The 19,657-nt window shown below is 52.2% G+C and overlaps 2 protein-coding genes across 16 annotated transcripts in view; both read right to left on the bottom strand.

Moving 5' to 3' along the window:
* Positions 1–287: 287 nt before the first annotated feature.
* Positions 288–9,716, bottom strand: PSMD8 (proteasome 26S subunit, non-ATPase 8). Its single transcript, XM_054462582.2, has 7 exons — positions 9,204–9,716; positions 7,931–8,003; positions 7,709–7,811; positions 4,732–4,897; positions 3,113–3,213; positions 1,884–1,995; positions 288–860 (listed from the first exon to the last, which is right to left on the bottom strand). Exons 1-7 carry the CDS (start codon positions 9,561–9,563, stop codon positions 723–725), a joined length of 1,053 nt encoding a protein of 350 aa, XP_054318557.2. The 5' UTR covers positions 9,564–9,716; the 3' UTR covers positions 288–722.
* A 3,506-nt stretch (positions 9,717–13,222) lies between these two features.
* The window catches only part of CATSPERG (cation channel sperm associated auxiliary subunit gamma), a 34,840-nt gene continuing 28,405 nt past the window's right edge, over positions 13,223–19,657 (bottom strand). For 13 of the 15 annotated variants that reach the window (XM_054462553.2, XM_054462557.2, XM_054462560.2 and 10 more), the window contains 9 exons: positions 19,242–19,322; positions 19,096–19,152; positions 16,894–17,050; positions 16,634–16,697; positions 16,430–16,525; positions 16,048–16,137; positions 14,102–14,194; positions 13,908–14,007; positions 13,223–13,640 (listed from right to left, as the gene is read on the bottom strand). In XM_054462553.2, coding sequence (XP_054318528.1) covers positions 13,374–13,640; positions 13,908–14,007; positions 14,102–14,194; positions 16,048–16,137; positions 16,430–16,525; positions 16,634–16,697; positions 16,894–17,050; positions 19,096–19,152; positions 19,242–19,322 — 1,005 coding nt within the window. In that variant the 3' untranslated portion in view covers positions 13,223–13,373. Of the gene's footprint in view, positions 13,641–13,904; positions 14,008–14,092; positions 14,195–16,047; positions 16,138–16,429; positions 16,526–16,633; positions 17,051–19,095; positions 19,153–19,241; positions 19,323–19,657 lie in introns of those variants that run through there. The other 2 variants (XM_063657675.1, XR_008495689.1) reach the window with 2 other exon arrangements.

Below are 19,657 nucleotides of genomic sequence, written 5' to 3'. Positions count from 1 at the left end.
TCTGCAAAGGAGTGATCATTCCCATTTTACAGTTGGAAAAACTAACTCTGGAAGACTTGTGAAATTTCCACATCCCACAAGGGATTCAGCCAGATTTGGACCCTGCGCCTTGAACACCTTCCCAAGAATTTCAAGGCAGGAAACCTAGGCTGGGGGGTGTGCGGGGAGGTCCTCAATCACGCGCTGGCTCAGGGAGGGTGGGACCCACAAGCTCACACCAGGGCCCACATCTTTTGTTCCACAAAGGGCCCAAACTGGCAGCCTACAGATGGGTTCCATTTCACATGTCATTTGAAAAATTGTTTAATTCATTGCCAACATTTATTCTTTTTAATAGGACACTTCACCCCCTTTGTTGAAAACATCTGGTGCCCTGGCCCAGCATTCCTGTGTGTCCACAGCTGGCTAGAACAGCCCCTACCTGAGGCCGTGCCCCCCTGCAGGCCACAGTGCTGCTGGGGCCCCACAGTGGGCGTCCGTGTTTGAGACCCTGAGCAATGCCCACCAGACAGAGGCTGACCCAGTTGGAGGCTGTTATCTCCAACTCCTGAGCACCCCGAAACCTCCAAGTTCTTCAGCTATAAGAACTTGTCTCTCTGCCATCCCAACTGGGGAGACAAGGGCCTGGAAGAGGGAATGTCAATCCACCTTTATTGGGCGAAACCCTGCAGTGTAACTGTTTTAAATAACTTGTGCCCTGCCCCACCCAGTGCCTGGGGGGCTCAGACGATCATCTCCAGCTGCCGGGCATACTCGATGACCTGTTTGGCCAGTTCTGTGGAGGGAATGGTGGTGTCTTCTGGCTTCTGCTGCTGGCTGGCAAAACTGTAGTAGTTGTTGGGGCCCAGGACCCACCCTCGCTGCAGGAAAGGAGGGATTAGAGATGGGTAGAGTGATCACAAAGGCTCCGTCCCCACCCTATAGGGCCAGCACTTGCCCACGTGTCCTATGCTCTCTTTCTCACCAACCGTACTCTACCCCAACGACCCTTGACAAGTAACTTCACCTCTCTGTGCCTCAGTTTCTGGGTTGAGACTGGGACCCTAATTACACACCTCTCTGGGTCAACTGTGAGGATTTGGTGAATCAACACCTTTAAAGCACCAAGGACAGTGTTTGGCCTGACAGATCAGTTACCAGCTGTCATCATCACTAAAATTCAATTTCACCTTCCTCTTTTTTTTTTTTTCCAGATGGAGTCTCGCTCTGTCACCCAGGCTGGAGGGCAATGGCATGATCTCGGCTCACTGCAACCTCCGCCTCCTGGGTTCAAGCAATTCTCCTGCCTCAGCCTCCCGAGTAGCTGGGATTACAGGCACTCGCCACCACATCCAGCTAATTTTTTTTGTATTTTTTAGTAGAGATGGGGTTTCACCATGTTGACCAGGCTGGTCTCGAACTCCTGACCTTAGGCGATCCTCCCACCTCAGCCTCCCAGAGTGAGCCTAGGTGGGAGGATCCACCTTGGTGCGCGTAAGCCACTGCACCCAGCCCAATTTCACCTTCCATAGCCTGGTCCCAGCCCTCCTCCTGCAACACCAAGTGTTGCTCGTGCTCAAACGCCTGAGAGCAAATGAAGCAAAGTCTTGCAGAAAAAGCTGCCACCTCTAAGAAATTTTGATAAAGACAGCAGCCAACATGCGTGCAGCACCCACCTCCACCCACCTCCAGCTGGTGCCAGGTACTAAGCTCATCCCGTGTATCTAGCCCCATTCTGTGGATAGAGAAACTGATGCTCAGAGAGCTGTAGCAGCTTGCCTAGAGTCATACAGTTGAACTTAAACCTGGGCAGTCTTGTTCCAGTGTCCCTCTAAGCCACCCCACACTGTTGTTAGTGACTTCACCCCTTGGTCCCATGGCCCCTTGCCCTGTACCCCAGCCACCTTCTTGGCGTAGTCTGTCATCTTTTTGGGTGTGTTGAAGAAGAGGATCCGGGTGGCCTCAGTGAAAAGGATTTTCTCGTAGGCCTTCTCGATGCACCCAGCGATCTCATCCCTGGAGGAAGATGAGAAGCTCCTCATTACTGAGCATCGACAACCTCCCAGGACCTGTCCCCCCAGACCTGACATGTGTCAGCTCTGACCCTGGAGTTCAGCACTGATGGCAGGAATATGTGAGGGGCCCTGTTTTATTCATCAAGGCTCAGAGGGGGAGAAACTTGACCAGACTTGCAAAGCAAGCAAGGGCCACGGGAGATCCCCACTGAAATCTCTGACTCCTGGGCCCACACTCAGAATCCCACTCCCAGCCACAGGATTTCAGGTCTGAAACCCAGCTTGGGATTCACATGAGGGCATCTCTTCTCATAACACCCATCACTAGGGTGCTGCACCCCACTTCATAGATCCTCAGGGGGTTCCTTGTACCCATCAAGAGGCACCACGAACAACACCGAAGTAGAGAAAGAGCAAGGCATTAAGTCACTGTAGTGAGAGAGGGGGTAAGCTCTGGGGAAAAGCCAGTGACGGGGAGGAGTGCCTCCGACATCGCTTAGGCCATGCGGTGGGTAGTGGGTACTGGCTACCACTCCTCACTCAAATGCCTCTGGACTTGCCTTTGCACCTAAGGCATGGAAACTCATTCTGATCTGGTGCTCTGCCCGAGTGCATCAGCTCAGCCACCACTTCAACACCCTTTTACTCCTCAAGGGATCTGTATGTCACATCCATCTGCCCGTGGGATGTCACTTGTGCACACGGCAACCCAAGGGGCTGCTGGGATTTGGCCAACCCATTCTAGAGAAGGGGAAACTGAGGGTTCCACAGTTTTGGTGGCCGGAGGTGAAGTCTCATGACTCACTGGATGGGTATCTAGGACGGAAGATGGGCTAAGACAGGCCGCACAATCCCTGCCTGCTGAACCAATTCCACGCTCAGGTTTGACACACATGGCCACACATGTCAACAGCCAAGGGTGGTGAGATGAGGGCCGTTATCCACTATCCCATGACCAGGCCCAATTCACTGGAAAGGAGAGCTGAGGTGCTAGGAGGATAAGAAACACACCTAGCCTACCCAGACAACCAATGGATGGAATGAGATTCAGACTCGGAGCTGTCCGACTCAAGCCCAAGTGCTTTCCAAACTCCACAGGGCCCGACCCCACTACGCACCTGATAGTGTCCAGCAGGATGTCAATGAAGAAGGTGTAGCTCTCGGCAGGGATGTTACCCTTGGCCAGGAACACTTTGTTGTAGCTGCCCTCCATCAGGTACTGCAGAAGCCGAGAAGGGGGAAGAAGAGAGAATGAAGAGAAGGCTGCAAAGGGGCCTACCTGTGTGGGCCTCATCACACTCCTAGTGCCCTTGTAATCCCTACCCTGCCAGAACACCCTTTGCCACACAGCCACACCCCTGCCCTGGGTACCCCCTCTTCCAGAAAGCCCTTGCTGGTTTACGTGCACACACGCGCACACACACACACACACACACACACACACACTCTCTCTCTCTCTCTCTCTCACCCCCTCTTCTTCCCTCCCTCCCTCTCCCCAAGCCTGCTCTGGGCTGGCATCTCATTATCTCATCTACTGTCCAATTATCCACCTATTTTCCAGGAGGGAGACAGCACTGGCTCCACCACAGGCTCATCCCTGTACACCTTTGCCCAAACTGTGCTGCCCGCCCTAACTGCCCTCTCTCCCGTCCTCTCCCCACTGACCAAATCCTCCCATAAGATGTCAGCTCCAGGAACAACTTCCTAACCTTAGGTCCTAAGGCTTTGCCCTGGCCCTGCTCACTTTGTTCCAAAAACACTGTCTTCTTGGCTGTCCTTCGAACACAGCAGACACAGTACTGCCTCAGGACACTTGGACTGGCTGGTCCCTCTGCCTGGCTGTCCACAGGGTTCAGTTCCTTACCCTTTTCTTTTCTTTTTTGAGCCTGTTGCCCAGGCTGGAGTGCAATGGCACAATCTTGGCTCACTGCAACCTCCACCTCCGGGGTTCAAGTGATTCTCCTGCCTCAGCCTCCCGAGTAGCTGGGATTACAGGCACCCACCACCCGCCCAGCTAATTTTTGTATTTTTATAGAGACAGGGTTTCACCATGTTGGCCAGGCTGGTTTTGAACTCCTGAACTCAGGTGATCCACCTGCCTCGGCCTCCCAATGTGCTGGGATTACAGGCATGAGTCACTGTGCACAGCCACCCTTTTCTTTAAAAAATTTGTTTTTATTTATTTTCTAAATAGAGACAGAATCTCACTGTCACCCAGGCTAGAATACAGTGGTGTGATCATAGCACACTGCAGCCTTGAACTCCTGGGCTCAAGCAGTCCTCCTGCCTCAGCCTCCCAAAGTGCTGAGATTACAGGCATGAGCCAGTTCCTCACGCTTTTCAAGTCTTTCTCCAATTTCACCTTTTCAGTGAGGCCTTCTGACTCCCCAAGATAAATATCACCCATCCCTGTCTCTCCACCCTCCTTCCTGCCTTTTCTCCACAGCACTCAGCATCTGACAGACCGCGCAGGCCACTCACTCTTCGGGCTTACTATCTGCTTCCGCACCCCAGTGTCATCACCACAAGATCACAAATTTCACCTGCTTGGCTCACTGCACAGTCTGACAACCTACCACAGTGCTGGGCACACAGCTGGGACTCAGTATTTGTTGGACAAACAAAAGGATGGGTCCGTGGGTGGAAAGATGGGTGAACCCTGGCCACTCCTTCAGGAAAGCCCTCCTTAGGGACCACCGACCTTGGCCAGGTCCTCCCCCGCCCCTTGCCATCTCACTTGCTCCAGGGACACAGGGTGCTTGATGTAGACATTGGTCTGGATGTCCTTGGCAGGCAGCCGCTCCAACTCCGTGTGGAACTCAGCCACCCGGTTCTGAGATAGCAGGAAGAGGAGGTTGAGGCCCAAGAGCTGGTGCATATAGGCTGACTCAGGGAGCTGTTCCCTGTGGATGTGGGACGGGGAAGCAGGTTAAGGAGGATTTAGGGGCCTAGCGAGCCCTCTACCCCAGGCTCCAGGAATCCTCACAACTGTCCCATGCATCTTCCTGAAGAGGTATCAGGTCCTGGGTTTTCATATGAGGAAACTGTGGCCCAAAGATGCATGGATAAGTCACTTATAAGAGTCATATTGACCCAAGCGAGTGACCTCACTTCAGTGAAATGACAACCTCGGTTTCCCAAAGTGTAAACTGGGTATCACCACAGTATCCTTTTATTTATTTATTTTTTGAGAAGGAGTCTCTCTCTGGTTGCCCAGGCTGGAATGCAATGGTGCATTCTTGGCTCACTGCAACCTCTGCTTGCCGGGTTCAAGCGATTCTCCTGACTTAGCCTCCCAAGTAGCTGGGACTACAGGCACATGCCACCAGGCCCAGCTAATTTTTTGTATTTTTAGTAGAGACGGGGTTTCACTATGCTGGCCAGGCTGGTCTTGAACTCCTGATCTCGTGATCCACCCACCTCGGCCTCCCAAAGTGCTGGGATTACAGGTATGAGCCACTGCGCCCAGCCCTTTTTTTTTTTTTTTTTTTTTCTTCAATTCCGAGACAGGGTCTCGCTCTGTCACCCAGGCTCACTGCAGCCTCAACTTCCCACGCTCAAGCCATCCTCCCACCTCAGACTCCAAAGTAGCTGGGACTACAAGTGCACACCACTATGCCCAGCTAATTTTTTTTGTTTTGTTTTTTTTTTTGAGACAGAGTCTTGCTCTGTCACCCAGGCTGCAGTGCAGTGGCGCGATCTCAGCTCACTGCAAGCTCTGCCTCCTGGGTTCATGCCATTCTCCTGCCTCAGCCTCCTGAGTAGCTGGGACTACAGGCGCCCACCACCACACCCAGCTAATTTTTGTTATTTTTTTTTTTTAGAGACAGGGTTTCACCATGTTAGCCAGGATGGTCTCAATCTCCTGAGCTCATGATCCACCCACCTTGGCCTCCCAAAGTTCTGAGATTACAGGTGTAAGCCACCACGCCCAGCCTGCCCAGCTAATTTTTTAATATTTTTTGTAGAGACAGGATTTCGCCATATTGGCCAGGCAGGTCTGGAAATCCTGGGTTCAAGCGATCCTCCTGTCTCAGCCTCCCAAAGTGCTGGGATTTCAGGCATGTGCCATCATGCCTGGCCTCACGGTATCCATTTCATAGAGATGGGTTGAATTAACAAGGGTTAAGTGAATTAAATGATTCAACCCAGGTAAGGTGATTAGACCAATACCTGGCCCAAATAAACACAAAGTGTTAGCTATAATTATATTAAGAGTTACTGGCTGGGCGCGGTGGCTCACGCCTATAATCCGAGCACTTAGGGAGGCTGAGGCGGGTGGATCACCTGAGGTCAGGAGTTCAAGACCAGCCTGGCCAACCTGGCAAAACCCCATCTCTACTAAAAATACAAAAATTAGCTGGGCGTGGTGGTGGGCACCTGTAATCCCAGCTACTCGGGAGGCTGAGGGAGGCTGAGGCAGGAGAATCACTTGAACCCGGGAGGCAGAGGTTGCAGTGCGCCAAGATCCCGCTGTTGCACTCTAGCCTGGGTGGACTCTAGCCGGGTGTGGTGGCGCATGCCTATAATCCCAGCTACTTGGGAGACTGAGGCAGGAGAATTGCTTGAACCCAGGAGGCAGAGGTTGCGGTGAGCCGAGATTGCGCCACTGCACTCCAGCCTGGGCAACAAGAGTGAAGCTCCATCTCAAAAAAAAAAAGTTATTGGAGTCAGATGCAATGACTCAACACCTGTAATCCCAACACTCTGGGAGCCCAAGGCAGGACGATCACTTGTGGCCAGCAGTTCGAGACCAGCCTGGGCAACAAAGCGAGACCCCCATCTCTACAAAAAATTAAAATAAAAGAGCCAGGAGTGGTGGTGTGCACCTGTAGCCCTAGCTACTTGAGAGGCTAAGGTAGGAGTACCGCTTGAGCCCAGGAGGTCAAGGCTGTGGTGGCCATGACTGCACCACTGCACTCCAGCCTGGGCAACACAGCAAGACCCTGTCTCCAAAAATAAATAAATAAAAGAATCACCACTCCCTATTTTAACAGGGAAACTGAGAGAGGTAAAGTCATTTGCCCAAGACCTCATAAACAGGAAGCGGCTGGACGTTTCAAAGCCAGGTTTGTCTGATGACAAATTCCCAATCATTCATCTGTGCAGGTATCATTCAGTTTTATATTCAACACATATCCAGTGAGTCCCTGTTCTGGGCCTGGCCCTGTGGTAGGCAGTGCTAGGGACATAGCAGTAACTGAGACAGTTCCAGGCTCTGCCTTTAGAAAGCTCACAGTCCAGTGAGAGAAAGGGCTGGGATGGGCAGGCACAGGCAGAGGGGTGGGAGCTGGAACTGCATTGGAAGCCACAGGAAAGAACTTGGTCTTGTGCCTGAGGACCATGAAGAGCCATGGCAGGTTCTGAGCATGGCATGGACAGTGTCAAATTTTAGTGTCACATGATCCACATGATCCTACTGGCTGCCACAGGGGTTTGAGTCAGAGGGGCAAGGCTGGGGCCAGGATACGTGAAAGGTGATGGCAGCCCCACTGGGCAGAGGGGGTGCAATGTGGGAATGGGTAAGGGGAGACTGACTAGTCCAGCCAAGTCTCAGGACCTCCAAGTCAACCCCTGACCCTGCAGCCACTGAGGACAGAACTAAGCCAGGAGGAGTTCCCAGATGAAGGAAGAGGACCCAAGTGGCCATAGCTCCAGAAATAAAGGAGCTGCCATGCAACCACCCCCCAGTCGGGGGCAGGGCCCATTCTCACTTGTAATCAAAGTAGTAGCATTTGAGCTGGGCCATGTAGCGCTCGAAGGAGGGGATGTCCTTGCGTAGGATGCTCCATTGGGCCCCGATCTCCAGTATGTCACCTGTGGGTGACAGAGTGAGCTCTCAGGAGGTGACTGAGGTCTCTTCCCCAACCACCAGTGCTACCATTCCCGCCATGACCCCCAGATCATCACCCCCAACCAACCCCAGTGACACTCACGGGCCAGAATTAGCTGCTGTTTGGTCAGCTTGGTCCCTGTGGTTGGTAAGAAGTTAAGCTCCAGAAGAACTAGCTGATGGGGAGGGGAGGGAGGGAAGAAAGAAAAGAAGGGAACTCAAATACAGATGACTTACCTGCTCTACGCTTTGGTCTTCCCACCTGGAAAATGGAGCTAACCATCATCCTGACTCATGAGGAATCCTTTCTCATAAAGCACTCAGAACAGGGCCTGAGCACGCAACACATGCCCATTTAAGATTACATCACATTACAATTATTAATAGCCCCACTGGGGAAACAAGGAGGGACACTCAGTGCCTGACCCAGTGGAATCACGCGGCGGTGGGGACAGGAGTACATTCCATTCTTGGTCGATCTTCCCCACAATCTATTGGGGAAGGGGTAGCTGGGCTATCCCCAAAATCTATATCTGGGAGGGGGTGGTCCAAATCTCCCCCCACAGTTCAGCCCATACATCTTTCCTTAGCAGGCTCAGCAGCTTGTTCCAAGCCACTGGATTTACACTCCCTCCCAACACATGTTTGGTCTGAAGCACTCTGAGCCCCGTATTCTTGTTCTCTACTTGTAAGAATATTTCTTCTAGGTTCAGTCCTGTCCTCACAACTAGGCTGCCCCCTCTCCCCACAGATGCGAGCCTAAGCCCCAGATCTCTCAGATCCTAACCCAGCCTGGTCTTAACCACACACCCTCTACACAGCCCACCTTTTCAGCCTCATTCTTTTATCACTCTGGGCAGTCCTCATTTCCCACTTGGTCTTGCCTGGAATCCACCATCAGGAAAAGCCCGAACCCCAATCCTGCCACTCCGACCAGTTAAGCCTCCAAGCAACAAAAATCTAACCCCTCACTCAGTTCTGCCATCAAGAGTCTTTCAATCATTCCCCCACCACCCCCGCGTGGGTCCATTCCAGTCATCTCTCAATTAGAAAAAGACATGTAGAGACAGAGTCTCGCTATGTTGCTCGGGCTGATCTTGAACTCCTGGGCTCAAGCGATGCTCCCCCGCCTCGGCCTCCCAAAGTGCTGCGATTACAGGCGTGACCACCACCGCGCCCTGTCCCTCTCGCTTCTTGACGCCCTCCGAGCCCCCACTTTGGCTGTTCCAAATCTTTCGCCCCATCGGATCCCCCAACCCGCCTCAGTCTCGCTGGCACCGAGGTGGCTTCCGCGGCCCGGGACTTGGTTGGGTCCAGACACCTCGTAGCGCCCCCCACGCCCGCAACACTCGGTTTCCTGGGCCTGCCGACCTTACCTTGAGTCGGCCCAGCTCTTCTCCGCACTTGCTAAGATTGGGGCTTTTACGGTTCCACTCGCCCTTGAGTTGCTCGTACATGCCGGTCGCGGCCTGCAGGACAGCGCCCGAGGTCGCCGCGGGCCCGGAGCTTGAGAAGCCCGCCGCCCCGTTCACCGCCGCGGCCGCCATCTTGCGTGATGCGGCAAGCCGACCGGTTGATTTACGGCAGCACCGCCTACAAACGCTCGCACGGCGGAAGTGGGGCCGAGAGGTGGAGCCCAAGGCCAGGGGCGGGGCTACAACTTGCCTCAGCCCGCCCCGGGTAGCCCGCTGTCGCTCTCGAGGTGGCGCCCTCGGAGCCCTGCCCTTAATGAACATGTCAGTTGGAGCTCCGCCTCTGTCGGCACTCAAGATGGTGACCGGAAGTTGGCTTTTGCCCTAACTGAAAATGACAGCTGTCTCAACGCCACCCCCCACCCACCTCACGGTTCCAGTAATGAACATGGCTGCCCTGGCTTCGGTCTGAGTGCTCGGGACGCTACGTAGCTGTCCTGGAGGTTCCGCCTTCGGGGCAGCGTCTCCAAGCCAAAAAGTAGCGATGTTGTGCCATTTGGAGAGCTGTGTTATTCTCATTTTATAGACAGACTGAGAGGCTGGGTAACCTTACAAAGGACTAACAGCTAGGATGTGTACCTGGGGCTCTCTCTCCAGTCTCTTTTTCAATGCATCCTTCCACATTTTTTTCCCAAGCTTATATGAACTAACTAGTTACAAAACTCATCCAGCTCTATGGCTTTAAATGTCATATGTAAGCGGAGGATTCACAATTTTTTTTTTTTTTTTTTTTGAGACGGAGTTTAGCTCTTCTTGCCCAGGCTGGAGTGCAATGGAGCGATCTTGGCTCACTGCATCCTCCGCCTCCTGGGTTCAAGTGATTCTCCTGCCCCAGCCTCCCAAGTAGCTGGGATTACAAGCACGTGCCACCACGCCTGGCTAATTTTCGTATTTTTAGTAGAGACGGGGTTTCACCACGTTGGTCAGGCTGGCCTCCAACTCCTGAACTCAGGTGATTCCCCGAGCCCTGGCCTCCCAAAGTGCTGGGATTACAGGCATGAGGCCACCTTGCCTGACCAGTATTCACAACTTCTTATAACAACTTCTCCTTCCTCCATTGATTGATATTATACCTGCACATTCAACATCGCTTTTTCTCTCTTTTAAAAAAAATAATAAATTTTTTGTAGAGACAGAGTCTCATTATACTGCCCAGGCTGGTCTCGAACTCCTGAGCTCAAGCGATCTTTCTGCCTTGACCTCTCAAAGTGTTGGGATTACAGGTGTGAGCCACTGCGCCTGGACAGCACGTTTTTCTCAAACCCGACTTTCACTCTCCGTCTCCACCATTTAGAATGTCATCTCCATGAAGGCAGGACGATTTCCTTCACTACTGAATTCCCAGTATCTCAGTGCTTGGCAAATATTAGTAGACAGTCAATAAATATTTGTTGGCCAGGCACGGTGGCTCATGCCTGTAATCCCAGCACTTTGGGAAGCCGAGGCAGGTAGATCACTTGAGGTCAGGAGTTTGAGACCAACCTGGCCAACATGGTGAAACCCCATCTCTACTGAAAACATACACAAAAAAATAAAATAAAATAAAAATAAGCTGTGCGTGGTGGCACGCACCTGTAATCCTAGATACTCAGGCACTCGAGGCAGGAGAAACGCTTGAACCCAGGAGATCAGCTTGTAATGAGCTGAGATTGTGCCGCTGCACTCCAGCCTGGGTGACAGAGTGAGACTCCGTCTCAGAGAAAATAAACAAACAAATAAATGTAAAAATACCAAAAATTAGCCGGGCGTGGTGGTGCGCATCTGTAGTCCCAGCTACTTGGGAGGCTGAGGCAGGAGAAGCACTTGAACCCGAGAGGCAGAGGTTGCAGTGAACTGAGATCGCCATTGCACTCCGGCCTGGGTGACAGAGCGAGACTGTGCTCAAAAAAAAAAAAAAAAAAGAAAAAGAAAAAGAAATTATATATATGTTGAATTAATGAGTAAATTAATATGTGAAAGAAGTTGCGGCATTAAAAAATGTTTTAAACAAAAATGATGGCCGGGTGCGGTGGCTCATGCCTGTAATCTCAGCACTTTGGGAGGCTGAAGTGGGTGGATCACCTGAGGTCAGGAGTTTGAGACCAGCCTAGCCAACATGGTGAAACTCCGTCTCTACTATACAAAAAATTATCTATCCAGGCATGGTGGTGGGTGCCTGCAATCCCAGTTACTCACTCGGGAGGCTGAGGCAGGAGAATCACTTGAACTTGGGAGGCGGAGGTTGCAGTGAGCCAAGATCGCACCATTGCACTCCAGCCTAAGCAACAAGAGCAAAACTCCGTCAAAAAAAAAAAAAAAAGACACAAATAAACAAAATATCACGATGATACGGCCAGGCCAGGTGGCTCATGCCTGTAATCCCAGCACTTCAGGAGGCTGAGGCAGGCAGATCACGAGGTCAGGAGATGGAGACCAGTCTGGCTAACACGGTGAAACCCCATCTCTACTAAAAATACAAAAAATTAGCCAGGCGTGGTGGCATACGTCTGTAGTCCCAGCTACTTGGGAGGCTGAGGCAGGAGAATCACCTGAACCCAGGAGGCAGAGGTTGCAGTGAGCCGAGATCACACCACCGCACTCCAGCCTGGGTAACAGAGCGAGACTCCATCTCAAAAAAATATAAATAGTTTCAAGTATGAGGGGAAATCCAGTCTCTGTCACTCTATCTTGGCTGGAAATGCAGATGGTGATATTTAAATAACATGTTGACTTGGATGATACAGGATTATGATGTGTTCACCTGGACCCTGAGGTGACTCGATAGAATCTTGGTGGTGGAAACAAACTTAGCCAGCAGTCCTTACACATATGAGTGTTGCCAACTCTTGTTATTGTCAAATTTCATCAGGTTTTTGTTCTACCAACTATGCCTAGTCGATGCCAACCCCGATTTATTCCTCCAACCCAACACTCTGGGTGAGCACCAACTAGGTGCAATCTCATACCTTTCCTCATTTGCTCCTTCATTCGTTCATCTATTCATGCTGACTGAATGCCTACCAGGCAACAGGGTATTTTTTTACTCATTTATTTCCTCCTGCCTTCATGCCTCCATCTGTCAATTCATTGGTCACTACGCATCCATCCAGATTATGGACTGTATAACTAGCCTCAGATGGTGAGGGGAGTTGTCCTGAGGTCAGAGACTGCACTCAGAGGACAGAGAAGAAAAAACTACAGAGAAATGAGGGCTGAATCCTGTGGACCTTGGGACTTCTGGATCAAACTGTACCTGAAGCCTGTAAATTACCATTTTCATGTAGACCATTTGAGGGAAATATTTGCTACTTGCAACTAAAATAAGACTCCTGACATCTCCAGGGTCCCCTCCTTAAGACATTAGATAGGTGTTGACATTCAAAATATTTGACACTGAACAATCAGAACAGATGGTCGGCCATAGCAATGGGCCTGGATTGTGGAGGATCCTGCTGGACCACAGGGAGGTCTGGGGCACCCTGGGGAGAGGCTCAGCCAACAGGCACACAGAGAAGCCACTATTTAACAGGTGGCCTAGAAGGTTTTTGATGTTTTGTTTGTTGTTTTGTTTTGTTGAGTCGGAGTCTTGGTCTGTTGTCTAGGCTAGAGTGCAGTGGCGCAATCTTGGCTCACTGCAACTTCTGCCTCCCAGGTTCAAGGGATTATCCTGTCTCAGCTTCCCAAGTAGCTGGAATTACAGGCACACACCACCATGCCCAGCTAATTTTTTGTATTTTTAGTAGAGACAGGGTTACAGGTTTTCACCATGTGGGCCAGGCTGGTCTCAAACTCCTGACCCCAAGTGATCTGCCTCCTTCGGCCTCCCAAAGTGCTGGGATTACAGGCATGAGCCACCGTGCCCAGCCAGGTTTATGATATTTTAATGTGCAGCTATGCTGGTACAAACCTTCTGAACTCGAGCTCTTAAGAGACCCCACTGCTGGTCCTGAAAAAAGGCTTTATTTGAGTCTGAACGAGAAGTAAACATCAAGCAAAACAGAAAGAGAGGCCTGGGCTGGGTGACAGGCTGCATCTTCAAGATGGGCCTTGTAGGGGAGGCGTGACAGTGACTGGGGGCTGGGGCAGGCGGGACACTCAGGTCATCAACTGTCTCTCCACAGCTTCCTTGGGTTCAGCCCTGTCCTCTGTCATCCTGGAGCTGAACATGGAGCCCATCCTGGAATGTCTCAGAGACGGCATGCTCGAGATTCCAGAAATGGAGGCGTAGGTGTAGTAGGATTCTGAGGCAATGATGTCATTTATCTTCCACCGAATCATCGTGCAGCCCTTCACCACGAGGGGCCACAGGAGGCAGAAGGCGATGTAGAAGATCACCAGGCCCACAAACACACTGGCTGACACCTGCAGGGAGCAAAGAATGAGTAAGGAGTTGGCACATCATAAGGTACACAGTCCACAATCTGGATCCACAGTGACAGGGAAATTGACAGATGGAGGCGTGACGGCAGGAGGAAATGAATGAGTAGACAGCCTGTGGCGTGGCAGGCGTTCAGTCAGCATGGCTAGATGAGTGAATGAAGGAATGAATGAGCGAAGGCATAACAAGCATAGGTGTGGAGGCGTGGGCCCCTGCCCACCCAGTAGGGCAGCTCCTGGACAGCCACTCACCATGACGATGAAAAGGGCCCGCTTGGGACTGAGTGGCAGCCCATGGATGTGCAGCAGGAAGGTGAGCTGGTAGTTGCAGTAGGTGCTCGTGTCCACTCCTCTGCAGGGGTTGGGAAGGGATCCAGGATTAGAGGAGAAGCCAGGCACTCCATGGGCAGCCCCTGACCCGCACCTGGGCCACTTGCCTGGCTCACCTATTGCTCACCAACACCTTGAAGAAGAATTCGGGGGCGAAGATGCCTTGGGGAACACTGTCATAGCATGGGGCGTTCTCCAGACAGAGCCACCTGTGAGCCAAAGATCAGGCAGTTGTGCTACCAACCATGCCTAGTCTGTGCCAACTCCCAATTTCTTCCTCCACCCCAACGTTCTCGGTGAGGACCAAATGGGTGCAATCTCATGCCTTCCCTCATTCATTCCTTCATTCACTCATTCAGTCATGCTGACTGAACGCCTACTGTGCCACAGGTTGTCTACTCATTCATTTCCTCCTGCCTTCACACCTCCATCTGTCAATTCCTCTGTCACTGTGCATCCATCCAGATTACAGGCTGTGTACCTATCATATGCCAACTCCTTATTCATTCTTTGCTCCCTTCATTCCTTTATCCCATAAATATAGCTTGAGCACTTACTAGGTAGAAAGTCACATCTTTCATTTATTCCCTTCTTTATTCATTATCCAATAAATGCAGGTTAGGCCGGGCATGGTGGTTCACACCTATAATCCCAGCACTTTGGGAGGCCGAGGCAGGTGGATCACTTGAGGTCAGGAGTTCAAGACCAGACTGACCAATATGGTGAAACCCCATCTCTACAAAAAATACAAAAATTAGCGGGGCATGGTGGCATGCACCTGTAATCCCAGCTACACAGGAGGCTGAGTTGGGAGAATCACTTGAACCCAAGAGGCAGAGGTTGCAGTGAGCTCAGATTGTACTACTGCACTCCAGCCTGGGTGACAGAGCAAGACCCTGTCTCAAAAAAATAAATAAAAATAAAAAATAAAAAATAAAGCAGGTTAAATTCTGAGTAGGTGCAAGTTGTTCATTCATTCACTGCCTTCATTTGCTCATGGCTTCATTTTTTTCCTTTCACTGAATGAAACTTATTGAGCCCCTATATATGAATTTGTTTCTCCATTGTTTTATTCATTCATTAATACCCCCATTCAACTATCAATAAATGCCTGCCACGAATAGATTTATTCATTTGTTCATTCTTTCATTCAATAAATGCTATGTTAACCAGCCTGGCCAACATGGCGAAACCCCGTCTCTACTAGGAAAAAAAAATACAAAAATTAACCGGGCATGGTGGCGTGTGCCTGTAATCCCAGTACTTTGGGAGGCTGAGGCAGGCGGATCACCTGAGGTCAGGAGTTCAAGACCAGCCTGACCAACATGGTGAAACCCCATCCCTACTAAAAATACAAAAATTAGCCAGGCATGATGGCGGGTGCCTATAATCCCAGCTACTTGGGAGGCTGAGGCAGGAGAATTGCTTGAACCTGGGTGGCAGAGGCTGCAGTGAGCTGAGATTGCGTCACTGCACTCCAGCCTGGTGGGCCACAGAGGGAGCTTGTCTCAAAAAATAAACAAACAGGAGGCTGAGACAGAAGAATCGCCTGAACCCGGAAGGTGGAAGTTGCAGTGAGCTGAGATCGTGACACTGCATTCCAGCCTGGGCAACAAAGAGCGAAACTCTATCTCAAAAATAAAAATAAAAACAAATGTATGAGTCTATTCAGGACCCAGTTCTGGAGGAGAGACAGACCCCACACCAGACAGTGACTGCCCAGAGCTGTCCACTCTGGGATGGGGACGCACAGGTAGGGGGCTCAGGGCCGGGATGGGAGAGCCCCAAGAGGCCATGGGAGCCATGAAGGGACAATTGTCCCATTTTGAAACAGAAAAGTCCTCCTGGCTGAAGGGGCATCTGCCTAAGGCCTTAAAAGAGTCGGAGGGAGCAGCATTCCAGGCAGAGACTTCAGCTTGTGCAAAGTTCAGCCCCATTTAAGTAACACAAAGGCAGTCAGTGTGACTTGGGGATCAAGAGGCCTCCTAGGGGCAGAAAGGATAGGTGGGTCCGATGGACTACCGACAGATGTGGGCCAAGAGGGGCCAGGCTACGCACTCACTCGATGCCCGGGCTCTCGTGGGACATGATGTGGAAGGCCGAGTCTTTGGTGGTCCTTGTGGTCCTCGTGGTCCAGATAAGGCTGTTGGTCCTGTGCAGGCCCGGGTCATCTCAGCCAGGGGTTGGGGGCGGTGTGGGGGAGGTATGGCCTCAGTGGTCAGTGTGGAGGGAGGCCAGAGGTGGGTGCAGAGGGTGGGGTCTTATGTGCAGGGGGCGTGGTGTTAGGGGGCGGGCAGGAGTTTGCCTGTGAGATCCTAAGAGCCCCACTGTGGGCAGGGCCTGAGATGCGGAGGTGGGGGCTTGGGAGGTGGGCTTGGCTTGGAAGTGGGAACAGCCTCCAGGGGAAGCAAGGCGGATTACACGTGGGGCCCCACGGGGATTACTTGTCCAGGGGGCTGTTGAAGCGGTAGATTTCGTCCTCGCTGTAGTCCTTGAGGCTGTCCATTGTGGGCCCGCCACCCACCACCAGCAGAACGTAGCTACCAGGGACAGAAGTGCACACGGACTGGCCCCCGGGTCTCGAGTCCTGCACCCATCTCCTTCCACTCCCTCCACCTGCCCTAGCTGCGAGCTGGCCACGCCTTTACCTGCCCTGGAAACTGCCGGAGTCTCCTGTCACCAAATCTTGAATCAAGAAGAAGGGGTAGAAAACTATGGGGTTGGAGGGGATTGAGACCAGAAGAAGAAATTAGCTTGGCCCGAGAAGCTGAGGACCGAGACGGGGGAAAGTGAGATGCTGCAGGAAAAAGGGTGGGTAGTCTGCGGGGAGAGGAGTGGGGAGGGAGAGCGCAAAGTGGTGGGGGCAAGAGGGCAGTGAACTGTGCAGGGGAAGGGACTGGACACACACTGTCCCGGAAGAGAAAGCAGGGCATCTCCGGGTTCACGTGAACGCAGTCAAAGTAGTGTTTGTTCTTCAGGCGGCTGTATTCCACAGTGTAGGTGATGTCGAAGGCCAGGCGCTTGCCTGGAGGGCAGCCAATGAACACTGGCACCATCAGGTTGCCCTCGGTGGGAGAAAAAAAGGCTCATGGGGGTGGCCAGGGTCTCCTCAGGCCCCTGGAGGGGTGAGGGGCAGGAAGGACAGTCCCCCTCCTGCAAACACCACCACCAGCTGCCTTGCTCTCCCTCACCGCCAAGGGCAATATGGTCATTAATATCATTAAAACGGCCTGGTGCAGTGGCTCATGCCTGTAATCCCAGAACTTCGGGAGGCCGAGGCGGGCTGATCACTTGAGTCCAGGAGTTCGAGACTAGCCTGGCCAGCACAGCAAAACCCTGTCTCTACTAAAAATACAAAAAATTAGCTGGGTGTGGTGGTGCATGCCTGTAATCCCAGCTACTCGGGAGGCAGAGGCAGGAGAATCGCTTGAACCAGGGAGGTAGAGGCCAAGACTGCACCACTGCACTCCAGCCTGGGTGACAGAGCAGGACTCTGTCTCAAAAAAATTTAAAAAAAAATTTTAAAAAAAAAGACCGAGAGCCCGCCTGTTCTCTCCCCTAAACCTCCAACTCCTTTGCCCCCACCCTGTTTTGTCCAACCTTGTCTCCTCCAGAGTCTCCCTGCTTCCAGTCCCCTCATTGACGTCCCCCCACCCCATGCAGCCAGATGGGCCCTGGGGACACCGGAGTCCCTCCTCTGCTTGGAGCCCTCCCGAAGAGCCAGCTCACATACCATGGCCCGTGAGGCTCCACTTACTCTGCCCCATCACTGCTCTGAGCTCATCCCGCCACATTCCCCCTTGCACCCCCTGACGCAGTCACACTTCCTCCTTGTTTATTCAGTCTAGCACATGAAACCTCACGTACTCTAAGGAGGTGGGGGCTGTTACAACACCTTTTGACTGCCCAAGGTCATTCTAAGCCAGGAGGGAGGAACACCAGGATCTGTATGCCAGGGAGCGGGCAGGGAAGTGGGTGAGAATAAGAACTCTGGGGCACGCCCCTTCTCTACCACTTATTAGCTCCCTGGGTTACTCTGCACCTCTCTGAGCCTCAGTGTCTGCCCCGGGCAAAGGCGGTATCACATGTTTAAGCAAGTGAAGCACCAAGAACCCAAAGAACTGAATAAGGAATGCGTGAGTGGGCAGAAGAAGAGATGTGAAAGCAGGGCCAGGCCAGCCCTTGTGCCACCTTTGTGCCAATTGCAAAAAGTGGCCCTAGGCTGGGCATGGTGGCTCACGCCTGTAATCCCAGCACTTTGGGAGGCCGAGGCTGGCAGATCACCTGAGGTTAGGAGTTCAAGACCAGCCTGGCCAACATGGTGAAACTTCGTCTCTACTTAAAATACAAAAGATTAGCTAGGCATGGTGGTATGCACCTGTAGTCCCAGCTACTTGGGAGGCTAAGGCAGGAGAATCGCTTGAACCCGGGAGGTGGAGGTTGCAGTGAGCCGAGATTGCGCCATTGCACTCCAGCCTGGGGGACAAGAGCGAGACTTCTTTAAAAAAAAAAAAAAAAAGGCCCTGTTGCTCACTCTATTCTCCCTCTGCAGAAAAGTTATCAGAGGGAACATACCAGCTTGTGTGCAACCTGCACAACTGGGAAGGTGGCCCTTTCTGAAAACATGAATGAATGAATGAAAGGAGTTAGGCGGGGCATGGTGGCTCACGCCTGGAATCCCAGCACTTTGGGAGGCTGAGGCGGGTGGATCATTTGAGTTCAGGAGTTTGTGACCAGCCTGGCCAACATGGAGAAACTCTGTCTCCACTAAAAATACAAAAAATTAGCCAGCCGTGGTGGCGGGCACCTATAATCCCAGCTATTCAGTAGGCTGAGGCAGGAGAATCACTTGAGCGAAGGAGGCGGAGGTTGCAGTGAGCCAAGACCACGCCGCTGCACTCCAGCCTGGGCAACAAGAGCAAAACTCCCTCTCAAAGAAAAAAGAATGAAAGGAGTTAGTGGGTGGCAGTGGGTGGGTGGATGAATGTTGAGAAAGAATGAGAAGAAAGGAAATTATGAATGCATTAGTGGGATTCTCAGGGGGATTAGCCCTGTTGAGACCCAACCCCAACCTTCCCCTGCCAGGGCCCAGTATCCCAAGCTCCAATACTTGCATACGGGGCCCCCGGTGCGTTTCCTGGAAGCAGAGCCCAGATGAACCCACCACCTGTGGGTAGGAGCAGCTGAAGATGTTGATCCCCGCCGGCCCAGGCTTTCCCACCATCCTGCACCCTCCCCTCCAGGCTTGGACCTCACATTGACCGTCATGGAAGTCTTCATAAGGTGATGTCCACTAATGCCTTGGTCATAGCAAAGCTTTTTATCCTTGAGCGTAATCTGGGGTTGAAGGAGGGGAGAGGCAGAAATGAAGGGGTGAACAGGTCTCCCCAAAGTCCAACAAACAGTTCAAATAACCCATAGCTGGGGCGAGGTGGCGGCTGGTAGGAGAACGGAAGGCTTCCATTTTCTACTCAGGAATAGGCTAACGGGGCCAAGCACAGGGTGGTTTATGCCTCACACCTCACACCTCACACCTCACGCCGAGGCGTGAGGATCTCTTGAGCCCAGGAATTCGAGGCCAGCCTGGGCAACATAGGGAGACCCCCATCTCTACAAAAAATAAAAAGTTAAGGCTGGGTGCAGTGGCTCAAGCCTGTAATCCCAGCACTTCG

This window comes from Pongo pygmaeus, chromosome 20, assembly GCF_028885625.2.
Source record: "Pongo pygmaeus isolate AG05252 chromosome 20, NHGRI_mPonPyg2-v2.0_pri, whole genome shotgun sequence".
In the NCBI taxonomy this organism is placed as follows: Eukaryota; Metazoa; Chordata; class Mammalia; order Primates; family Hominidae; genus Pongo; species Pongo pygmaeus.
Note: the sequence above shows the minus strand (reverse complement) of the source record. Positions and strands in the feature narration are given on the sequence as shown.

What these genes read in the sequence shown, in the direction of transcription:
- PSMD8 (XM_054462582.2), bottom strand. Translation starts at nt 9,563, where the DNA reads ATGTTCATTAAGGGCAGGGCTCCGAGGGCGCCACCTCGAGAGCGACAG. An exon ending in TGCTACTACTTTGATTACAA is followed by an intron (nt 4,898 to 7,708) that starts GTGAGAATGGGC and finishes CCACATCCACAG; the next exon opens with GGAACAGCTCCCTGAGTCAG. An exon ending in TGACAGACTACGCCAAGAAG is followed by an intron (nt 861 to 1,883) that starts GTGGCTGGGGTA and finishes CCTTTCCTGCAG; the next exon opens with CGAGGGTGGGTCCTGGGCCC.